Source organism: Neophocaena asiaeorientalis, unplaced genomic scaffold, assembly GCF_003031525.2.
Source record: "Neophocaena asiaeorientalis asiaeorientalis breed wild unplaced genomic scaffold, Neophocaena_asiaeorientalis_V1.1 scaffold41, whole genome shotgun sequence".
In the NCBI taxonomy this organism is placed as follows: Eukaryota; Metazoa; Chordata; class Mammalia; order Artiodactyla; family Phocoenidae; genus Neophocaena; species Neophocaena asiaeorientalis.
Window position 1 is genome coordinate 2,238,654 of NW_020171994.1, and position 10,577 is coordinate 2,249,230.

The 10,577-nt window shown below is 43.0% G+C and overlaps 1 protein-coding gene across 3 annotated transcripts in view; it reads left to right on the forward strand.

The window, feature by feature from the left end:
- PSMD10 (proteasome 26S subunit, non-ATPase 10) overlaps nt 1-3,547 on the forward strand; it is a 7,109-nt gene extending 3,562 nt beyond the window's left edge. For 2 of the 3 annotated variants that reach the window (XM_024748675.1, XM_024748685.1), the window contains 3 exons: nt 84-230; nt 325-491; nt 2,717-3,547. In XM_024748675.1, coding sequence (XP_024604443.1) covers nt 84-230; nt 325-491; nt 2,717-2,870 — 468 coding nt within the window. In that variant the 3' untranslated portion in view covers nt 2,871-3,547. The remainder of the gene's footprint in view (nt 1-83; nt 231-324; nt 492-2,716) is intronic. The other variant, XM_024748693.1, reaches the window with a different exon arrangement.
- Nucleotides 3,548-10,577: the final 7,030 nt, after the last annotated feature.

Below are 10,577 nucleotides of genomic sequence, written 5' to 3' on the forward strand. Positions count from 1 at the left end.
AGCTCTGTAAACCCTGCCTAAATGTTAGCATTAATCCCTGTGCCTTTTCTCCCTGGTTTTTGTTCTGCCCACCTCTTTTACAGGCAGGTTGGTCTCCTCTTCATATTGCTGCTTCCGCTGGCCGGGATGAGATTGTAAAAGCTCTTCTGGGAAAAGGTGCTCAAGTGAATGCTGTCAATCAAAATGGCTGTACTCCCCTACATTATGCAGCTTCCAAAAACAGGCATGAGGTAGGGTTCCATTCCAAGGCTACTTCTTTTGAGTTCTAAACCTGTACGCAAACACAAATAGATCCCTGCATTGTTTTCTTCTCCATCTTCCCAGATTGCTGTCATGTTACTGGAAGGCGGGGCTAATCCAGATGCTAAGGACCATTATGAGGCTACAGCAATGCACCGGGCAGCAGCCAAGGGTAACTTGAAGATGATTCATATTCTTCTGTACTACAAAGCTTCTACAAACATCCAAGACACTGAGGGTAACACTCCTCTGTAAGTGACAAGTAGCAGTCATTTGTATTCTACCTGACATCAGCCCTCTTGCACTAATTCTTACACATCATTTCTTTTTTCAGTCTGCTTATAAATGTAATACATGTTTATGGCAAAAAAATTTGAAAGTACACAAAAGTATAAAGATAAAAATTCAAAATGCCTATCATTTTGCCACCCAGAAATAACCACTGATAACATTTTAATGTATTTCCTCCCTGTATTTTATATGCAAATGTACATACTTTACATATGCTTTTTTTATTGTAAAATTGGGATGATACTGTGTATATAGTTTTATATCTTGTTCTTTTCACCTCATAGTATATTGTGAGCATTTTCCAATGTGAATAAATATTTCTAAAATGTTTTTGAATGGCTATCCACAACTCCATTTTATGGATATGGCATAATTTAATGATTCCTCTATTACTGTATATTTAAGCTTTTTTGAGTTTTCCATTATTATAAGTAATGCTACATTGACCAACTTTATACAAAAATCATTGGCCATACTGCTGATTATTATCTTAGTATAGAAGTTAGAAGTAGAATTGCTGGGTCAACAGATACACATAGTTTAAGACAATTGCTGTATATTCCGAGATTGCTTCCAGAGGAGTTGTATCATTGTACCCTCCCAATAGCAGTGTGAGAGTGCTTATTACCCCCTCACCAACACCAAAAATATCCTTGTCTTATAGGAAAAATGGTATTTCAGAGTTGTAATTTACATTTTTTATTATCAATGAAGCTAAACATTTTTTAATGGCTATGACTAATTATATTCCTTCTCTAAATTATAACATTTTGTGTCCCTTTCTCTGTTTCCTTTTGGAGAATTAATTTATTTTTACTGATTTTTTTATGTACCCTTGACTTGACATAGTACAAATATTAACCTTCTGCCATGTTGAAAATATTTTTCCCAGTTTGTCTTTTCATTTTGTTTATGTTTTTTTGAAATAACCGAAGATTTCAACTCTATACAGTCAAACCTATTAATCTTCCCTCATAACTAGAAAGTGCTTCCTCACCCTGAAATTAGTTAACTATTCACCTGTATTTTATTGTATTTTTTTTAAAACATTGCATTGATTTGGTTTGGTTATTGTTTTTCATTTAACTCAAATCCATCTGGAATTGATTTACGCTTGACCTGAAGCTGTCCTCTACCTTGATATTTTTTCTACAGTACTTGGCCACTATTCTTCCTTATCGAATGGTGACTTTTTTGAACCAGAAATTCTGTGAGTCTTCTTTTTAGTCCAAAGTAGGATTCAATTTTTTTAAAGTACTGTTTTCTTAACTCTTAGTTTTACAATTTTTTTCTGTAGTTCTGAGCGACTCTGTCTAGAAAAACATGCATATTCTATCCCTTTTCTCCAAATAAGAAAGGCAGGGTGGCCTGGAGGAAATTTCGGAGTCAGGCAGTATCGGGTCCTGAGCAGAGCCTACGATTAAGGAATAGCTACATGCTGTTTACCCAATCCAAACTCAGCCACTTAAACAACTATATTAAATACTTGTATTAAGTAACTCAGAGAAGTTACTTAACTTTCCTGAGTCTAATTTCCTTATCTGTAATGTGAGGATAATAATTCCTTCCTCACTAGATTGTTGTGAAGGTTAAATAAAATAACATGTTAGTGTCTAATACCCTACCTGGTAAACCGTTAAGTGCCTGACAAGGTTTCCCCCTCACTTACTGCTCAGCCATGTCATCATAGGCAAAGACTAACCTCTGTCACAATTTCAACTGTAAAATGGTGATAATAGTACCTTGCTAACTTACAAGGTGTCTGTAACAATCAGATAATATAAAATTTTTTAAACTGCTTTTCCAAAATTTAAACCACACAAATTGCTGTTAGCAGGTTGTGTGTGGAGGTTTTTCTAAGTTCTAGCCTGGAATTATTGCATGTGTTTGGTGTAAACCACTAATCTTCATAAAATAAGGACGTTATTCCTTAGGCCGGCATTTAGATCACTTCTGTTGTAGTAGGACCAGAATTGTGATTTATGATCTGGTATTATAAGACTATTCCAATGAATTTTAACTTATAAACAGTCTTCCCCATGAAAATCGATTTTCCTTTCCAGATTAAGTAACTTTCCGATATTACACTACCTAATAGTATGCAGTTTAGACTACCTGTCAGGAAATCCTAACCATTACATAGAATTGCAAATGATTAATCCATCTTTGTGGTCCTTGATTTCAGACACTTAGCCTGTGATGAGGAGAGAGTGGAAGTAGCAAAACTGCTGGTGTCCCAAGGAGCAAGTATTTACATTGAGAATAAAGAAGAAAAGACACCCCTGCAAGTGGCCAAAGGTGGTCTGGGTTTAATACTCAAGAGAATGGTGGAAAGTTAAGCAGCTTGGATTTACTCTTACTTTGTATGTTTTGTGGTTGTCCCCCACTGTCCTAGAAACTAATGTACTTGTGCACGAGATGTCATCTATGAATTATGAAGTTGTTTCATCTTCCAAGTATTATAAACATGTCGACTATTGTTCCTGCTGAGGTATTTTTTTCTTAGCTTACAACTTGCTTTCCAGGCATTGAATAACAGTAATAATAATTGAGATTGTTCTATTGTTGTATATTATTCTGTATTGAATCTTGGTTAACTTTGAGTCAGTGATTCTGTGGCTGTTGTGAGTCTTCAGCACCCTGCCACGCACCCTCTATCCCCCTCTGAGGCAGAACAACCCCAATAGCACCAGGCCAATTGTTTTGCCAAATGTTTCTAGGTGAATTCTAGAATGTTCTTCCATACAGTTGAAACACATCGTAACTCGTTTTTTTCAAGCCCACTCAGAGGCCTATGCCAAATATTTCTGTTTTTTCCAACAGTATGGTTTAATTTGTTTTTGTTATAGGAGGAATACTTATATATTGTGAGGATGAAGTTTTCAGTTCAGAGGGCAGGCGTGCTATCCAAGTTTGGCATTCATAAACACTAAAATAATGAAAAATAATAGCCTGTGTACCAATGTATGTTTTTAATGATGAGCTATTTTCCTCCAAAATAAAGTGTATTGTTTTACACGGGCCTCTCACTGTTGTGGCCTCTCCCGTTGTGGAGCACAGGTTCTGGACGCGCAGGCTCAGCAGCCATGGCTCACGGGCCTAGCCGGTCCGCGGCATGTGGGATCTTCCCGGACCGGGGCACGAACCCGTGTCCCCTGCATCGGCAGGCAGACTCAACCACTGTGCCACCAGGGAAGCCCAAGTTTATTGTTTTTATAAAGGAAGTTTTAAAGTACCTATATTAAGTCATCCTGTATTGAAAAGAATGTCAAGCTTGTTATCATGATGTGTAACAAAAATGTGTTTTGATTTGTATTTCAGAAACTAAAAAAATAAAATGTTGAGAGAATCTCCCAATTCTTTTTGCAAATCAGACACCCACTTAAGCCTTTAAATCCTTTATAAAGACAATTTCTTTATAAAGACAATTTCTGGGTAGCTCTGAAGTCAATAAAATCAGTGAAGCTTGACCTGCAGCTAAAATCTTTAAAAATAGTAATCTTCTGAATTGCTAATTAAATGTGGAGCAAAAGAAAATTAATAAGTGTAAACTTGATCTCAATTTAGGGAAACATTTTAAATGATTACTAGTCATAAAATCTAATGAACTCCAGGTGACTCTTCAAATTATTTTTTAATTTGAACTTTATGCTGCAAATATTGCTTGAAATAAGTAATCCAAGTGAGTCCACAAACTTCAATTAATTTGGGGTCAGAAACTTAATGACCAGTATCTAAAATGAGTTTTGTAAACGCAAACCGTGTTGTTGATATTCAGACCCTTTTACGTAAGTATTTTGAGTGCTGAGCTTTACGATTATTAATCAGGGAAGCATATTCTTATGGAACTAAACTTTGTTTATTGAATGCCAGGGATAGAACTAATGACAGGGAAAATAATTTCTTTCTAATGCTTTTTAGCATGATCAAAGAGTAAAGTTATATCTAATAGGGCCTGTTAGGGCTGAAGGTATTCATAAGTACTGAGTTTTATTGTCTGAGGTAATAGGCTTTGTGAATGCAAAAGAAAATTCATCTTAGTTCTTTATAATACAGATGGAACCAGGCCTCAGGTAATTTGTAGGCTATTGGCATTTTAAATGAAGTGGCTTAACATTTCAATCATTGATTTGTGTAAACTAAGGATATTGATGGCCTCGGTTATTGATCAGATTGTTACCTGTTCCCTGTAGGAAACCCAATAGAGATGAAGCTGATTCAAGTTCAGCAGGTTTTACAGTTACTTTCAAGATGAACTCAGGAAAGATGACAATTTTAATTGTAGAGCTTAACTGAGAATATAAGATGGAAGAAACAGGTAAATAGAAGAGTGGAAAAAATTACATTCTCAACTATCTGTTGGAGGGAATCCACAGTTTCAGTGAGGTTCTATGAGTGAGATTCAAGATAATTCTGCATTTTACTTTGTAATCTTTGACTTAACAACTTAACTGTATGACCCCAGTGTTTTGATTTCCCAATTTAACTATACCAACTACACTGAATTCATTACATGGCAGCGTCTTCTACTTTCTGTTGCCATATCCTTTTACACTATCAAACCCCCAAAACCTTCTGTTAGCAAGTTTGATATAGTGTGGGAGCTTTCCTTTGGGTGTATGACTAGCTTCACAGTTCTATTGACTGCCTAAAATTGAATGCAGAAATTTTTATGTTCATTTTTCTGGGAAGAGGGTTCAGTAACTTTCGTCAGATTCTCAAAGGGATCTGTGACTTCCCAAAAGGTTAAGGATCCCTGGTTGAGAGAAAAAAGAATGCTGAATCAATTATCAGTAGACCTGGGTTCTACAAAAGTAGAGTACCGCACTTTATAAATGTTTATATCCATTCTCCATTGCAGGCATTAAGACGGTAGAAATCATCTCCATTTTACAGATGAGCAGACACTGAGAGCTAGCACTACAGCCAACACTAAAATCTAGCTTTCCTGGATCCTGATCCATTTTCTTTCTGCCTCTACTCAAAAACAGTGGGCCAAATGGAAGGTACTGTGGCATTTTGATAATGACCCATTAGTTGTAACACCCCACCGACCAAACCCTGTGCTTTTTTTTAAATTCGTGGGTTTGGGGGATGTTTTTTTGGTTTGTTTTCTGGTTTCCCAGAACCTTCATTATCATCTCTGAGTTTTTTGTTTTTAGACCAAAGCTTCAAAGACAAGTGGGATTGAGTCTTCATTGATTGGTTTGAACATTTTGTGAGACCCTCTAACCTGTTTTACAGGTTAAAGGTTGTAAAACCACCTTTTATTACTAAAACTTGGGTTTGTTTCATTGAAATTAGTAGTTTGGTGCAGTTGAAGGAGCATTACACTGGGAATCAGAGAACTTGGGATCTAGTATTGACTTTGTAAAATCTTAGGCAGATCATTTTACCTCATTTTACCTCTCTTCACTCAGGGATTCTCCTCTGGAGATTGGGTGGGGTTCTATAGGAATGACCCAGCTTTTTAAACAACACTTACCCCTTCCTGTCTCCCCCACCAAGAATATAATTCTGCATCATCTCCCACTTCCACCCCATCATTGTCAGGAGTGGGCCATTGTGTGCGTTACTACCCTCAGGTGCACTGAGATTGAAAAAGTTCGAGTACTATTGATCTCAAAGCTCCATTCTAGTTCTTCTTACTGAAAGTTCATCAAACCTGAGTTACAGGCCAGTGTAAAAGCTGCAAATATTAACTTCTCAGCATACAATATTGCGGGGAAAGTTCACTTGGTACTCTAAAGGACATGGGAGATCTCAAATGCATAATTTCTTGGTTGTTGGTCAAGAATTACTATGTTTTACTCCTTTTTTTTTATCATAGATCACTATTATTTGGAGGCCCGCCACAGTGCCGTACAAATTCCAGCCTTCCCTTCAGTCAGCACACTACTGTTGATAATGACGTGCAAGAACTTGTCATAGTTAGTAGAGCTGTGTATTACATGAAGACAAGAGCTAGCTCTGATTCTGCTCACCATTGTATCATCAGCCACAGTATCTGGTCCATAGTACCCATTCAGTAAGTGTCCAGTGGGTGACTGAATAAGCAGATGAATTTGGGGAGAATAAGGACCGACAGACAGCTCCAAAGCTGTTCCATTGACTTTAGCATATCCTAGCTGCTAAATGCTGAAACAAAGAGGTGAGAGAAGTTCCTGGAAGTCTTTTTGGGTGGTGAGAAGTGAATGGTTAAGAAGCCAAGGCTGGTTTGGGATTTCGTTGGGACTACCTGTAAGGTCGGACCTTAACAAACGGCACCACAAAACAGAGGAAAGCTTCAAGTGAGCTCTTATTAGGGAGCGCTCCCGGGCAAGGTTCGCTGGTCCGAGAGAAAGGGGGCCAGAGAAGTCGCGCCCGGGCGAGGGTTGGGCAAGATTTTATAGGGGAAGAAGGGAAAGGGGTGTGGTGAATCTGGGAGGGCGCAGGGTATTCCTAGGCGGGATGTTGAAACACTATGTGTTAGAGCTCCTCCCCCCGAGGCCTGCAGCGACCAGGGAGGAGGCGAGAGAGATGCCTGCGACCAGAGGAAGAAAGATAGCTCTTTTTCGTCGGGTAAAGGGCGGCGTGATTAGCGAGGAAAATTCGGCTTGGCTATACAGTGTGAGTTGTGGGACGAGAGTAACGGGGATACATGGGAAGGGGGAGGAAGAATTGATCTCTTTTGTGAGGGAACCATTGCACCACAAAAACATGCCTGGTGGTGCTTCAACTGATGTGTTTACCGTGAGGGATGAGTTGCAAAGAAACCCAGTGTCAGCTAGACTTGGGCTGCTGCCGTAACAGATGGTGAGATTTTTTTGAATCAAGGAATATGGGGACTTTTAACGGAGAAAAAGGTGGGTCTTGGGAGGTGTGGGAAGTAGAATTGAAGGGCTGGTCGAGCGGGACAGCAGCCAAGGGTGGCCGGCCAGGCGAGGCACATAGAAAGCAGTCGGAGATGTTACCTATTCCTGTGTGGTTGAGTATCTGTACTGCTTGACGGACGAGGGTCAACCAAGAAAAAGGATCCTCTTTGTGTTCGGGGTGAGGTAGTTGGTGTCTTAGGGCTTGTTCTGTTTCCTGGATGGCAGTGGCTTGTTCGCTCAACTGTTGGATAACTTTGGGAATCAAACTGATATATGAGCGAAAGACCCTGATAGAGCCCACGGGGTAGGCATCAGTTGCCCACCGGTAGATTTTTCCTTGTACCCCTTTTACCCATCTTGTGTCCCAGGGATCTTTGATGTTGATGAATAATTGACCCTTGCCATTTGTGGTGAGCAGGTGGGATTGTCGGAGCGAGCTCCTGGTATCTAGTTTTGCCACATGGATGTTACATGAGTGATAGGGGCACCCCCCCCCCATAGGTCTCATTCCACCATTGACAGTAGTCTCGGGTCTGATCGTAAGTGAAGCAGACAGTGGGGGTGGACCATCCCAAGGGAACACCTTCTATGTTAGAGATGGGGATCTGGACTGTTACCAAAGCCTGGCACCCATCTGGTTGGCAGTCTCCCGTGCCCAGGACTCGGGTGTGGGTCCGACCTTTAGCTTGCCATGTCCCGTGGACATGGAAGCGCCATAGGGACATCTGGTGAGTCCTGGGTGGCAGGAGGAGCAGCAGGAGGAGAGACAGGGTGACGGACAAGCCGTAATCTCGTGGGACCCAGCAGTAGGGCCGTCCAAGTCTCTGGAGTTGGGGCCATTTTAAGGCGGGAAACATGGTACCAGGAAGGGTGTCCCAGGAGTTTAGCTGCCGTGGGAGTGGTGAGGATCACCGTATGGGGGCCTGTCCACCGTGGCTTGAGAGATTGAGGGTGTAATTCTTTGAGGAGGACGCTATCGCTGGGTTGTAGAGGGAGAGAGGAAGTTTCAGAGACAGTGACTGTCGGTAGATGACGGTCAGCGTGTTCGCGGAGAAGACGGCGAAGCAGGGAGAGGTAGGGAAGGTAGGAGGCTAGGGGTGGACTCTGGGTTGGTAGGTCGTGAAGGAGGAAAGGGCGGCCGTAAAGTAGTTCAAATGGACTGAGGCCAGTAGGAGTCTGAGGTGAGGCTCGGATTCGGGTAAGGGCTAGAGGAAGCAGGTCGGGCCATGAGACACGGACCTCAAGGGACAGTTTGGTGAGGTGGTCTTTTAAGATCCCATTGGCACGTTCAACCTTACCGGATGCTTGGGGGTGGTAGGGGATGTGGAGTTTCCAGGTGATCTGGAGAGCCTCTGATACTTGTTGAACCACCTGAGAGACAAAGGCGGGTCCGTTATCCGACCGAATGGAGCCCGGCAGACCAAACCGGGGGATGATGTGTTCAAGCAGGACGCTGGCGACTGTGTCTGCCGTTTCTCGAATTGTTGGATAGGCCTCGATCCAACCTGAAAAGGTGTCAATGTGAGTGAGCAGATATCGGAAGCGTTTGCAGCGGGGCATATGGGTAAAGTCGATCTGCCAGTCTTCACCAGGCTGATGTCCACGCATCTGGTGTGTAGGAATTCGGGGCCGTAGGCCTCCTTGTGGGGAGACGGATGCGCAGGTTTGGCAGGCCATGTGAGTCTTTGAGATGGCCTCTCTAAGTCCTGGCAGATGAAAGAGGGGGTCCAAAAAACGGAACATTGCTTTTGGACCAATGTGTAAGGATTTATGGATGTCTGATAGGAGGCCGGCTGCTTGGGCCAGAGGTAGGGCAATTTTGTTGTCTATAAAAATCCATCCTTTGTTGTCTTTGTGTCCCCCTTTTGATAGTAAGGCAGCTTCCTCGTGCGGGGTATATGTGGGTTGGGTAGGACTGGTAAAAAATAGGAGTGGAGCTGGAGGATCCCCTTTTGTAAGCTCTCGGGCCACGGAATCGGCCTTCGAGTTACCTTGTGCTATTGGGTTGGATGGGAGTTGATGACCCCTGCAATGGATAATTGCTACTTCTTTAGGAAGCTGGAGGGCCTCCAGGAGTTTTGCAATAAGGGAAGCGTTGACCACTGGGGATCCCTTAGTGGTCAGAAATCCACGTTCCCTCCATAGTGCTGAGTGGCTGTGTGCAATGAGAAAGGCATATTTAGAGTCTGTGTAGATGTTAACCCTTTGGTCTTTGGAAAGATTAAGGGCTCGTGTAAGTGCGACTAGTTCAGCCTTTCGGGAGGTCGTTCCTTCTGGGAGGCTGTTAGCCTCGATAATAGTTGAGATAGTTACCACCGCGTAGGCTGCCCGTCGGCGCCCGTCAGGACCTAGTATCGAACTACCGTCGCCAAAGAGATTGCGGTCCGGATTTGAAAGAGGGGTGTCAAAGAGTCCCTCTCTTGGTGGTTTGAAGGCTTCTGTGACATGAGGGCAGGAATGGGATTGGAAAACCCCCAGTGCCAGAGACAGGCAGGAGGGAAGCCGGGTTCAGGCGAGGGGAGAGATCAAGAGAAATAGCTGGGTTTTCAATGAATAGTAGGTGGAACTCCTGGATGCGGGAGGGGCCCAGGAGGGAGAGAGACTTGTGGCCTAGGAGGTCGACCAGCCGGTGGGAGGAAAACACGGTTAGCGGGTGGGCCAGAGTCAGTTTGAGTGTTTGTTTGGTCAGTTCGGCTGCCGCTGCTAGGGCCCGAAGGCACGGTTGCCATCCCCGAATGGTTGGGTCTAGCTGTTTGGAGAGGTAAGCCACGGGGCGGTAGGAAGGCCCTACAGGCTGGGCAAGGAGTCCAGTGGCTATTCCGGCCCGTTCATCCACAAAAAGTTGAAAAGGTCGGTTTGGGTTGAGCAGAGAAAGGGGAGGAGAAGATATCAGAGCGTTACGGAGGGTGAGAAAGGCCTGTCGAATGGCGGAAGGAGAGGTGAGGGGTCCTTGAGGGGTTTCTTTAGCGGCTAGATATAAGGGTTTAGTGAGGAGAGCAAAGTTAGGGATCCAGTGTCGGAAAAATCCTATGAGGCCCAAAAAGGAGAGAATTTGTTCCGCTGTTTCCGGGGGCTGGAGTTCACGGATAATCTGGGTGCGGTCGGCTGTTAGACCTTTTGTGGTAGGGGTAAGGTGGAGCCCCAGGTAGGTTACAGAAGATACAGATGACTGAGCCTTGGCTGGGGAGACCC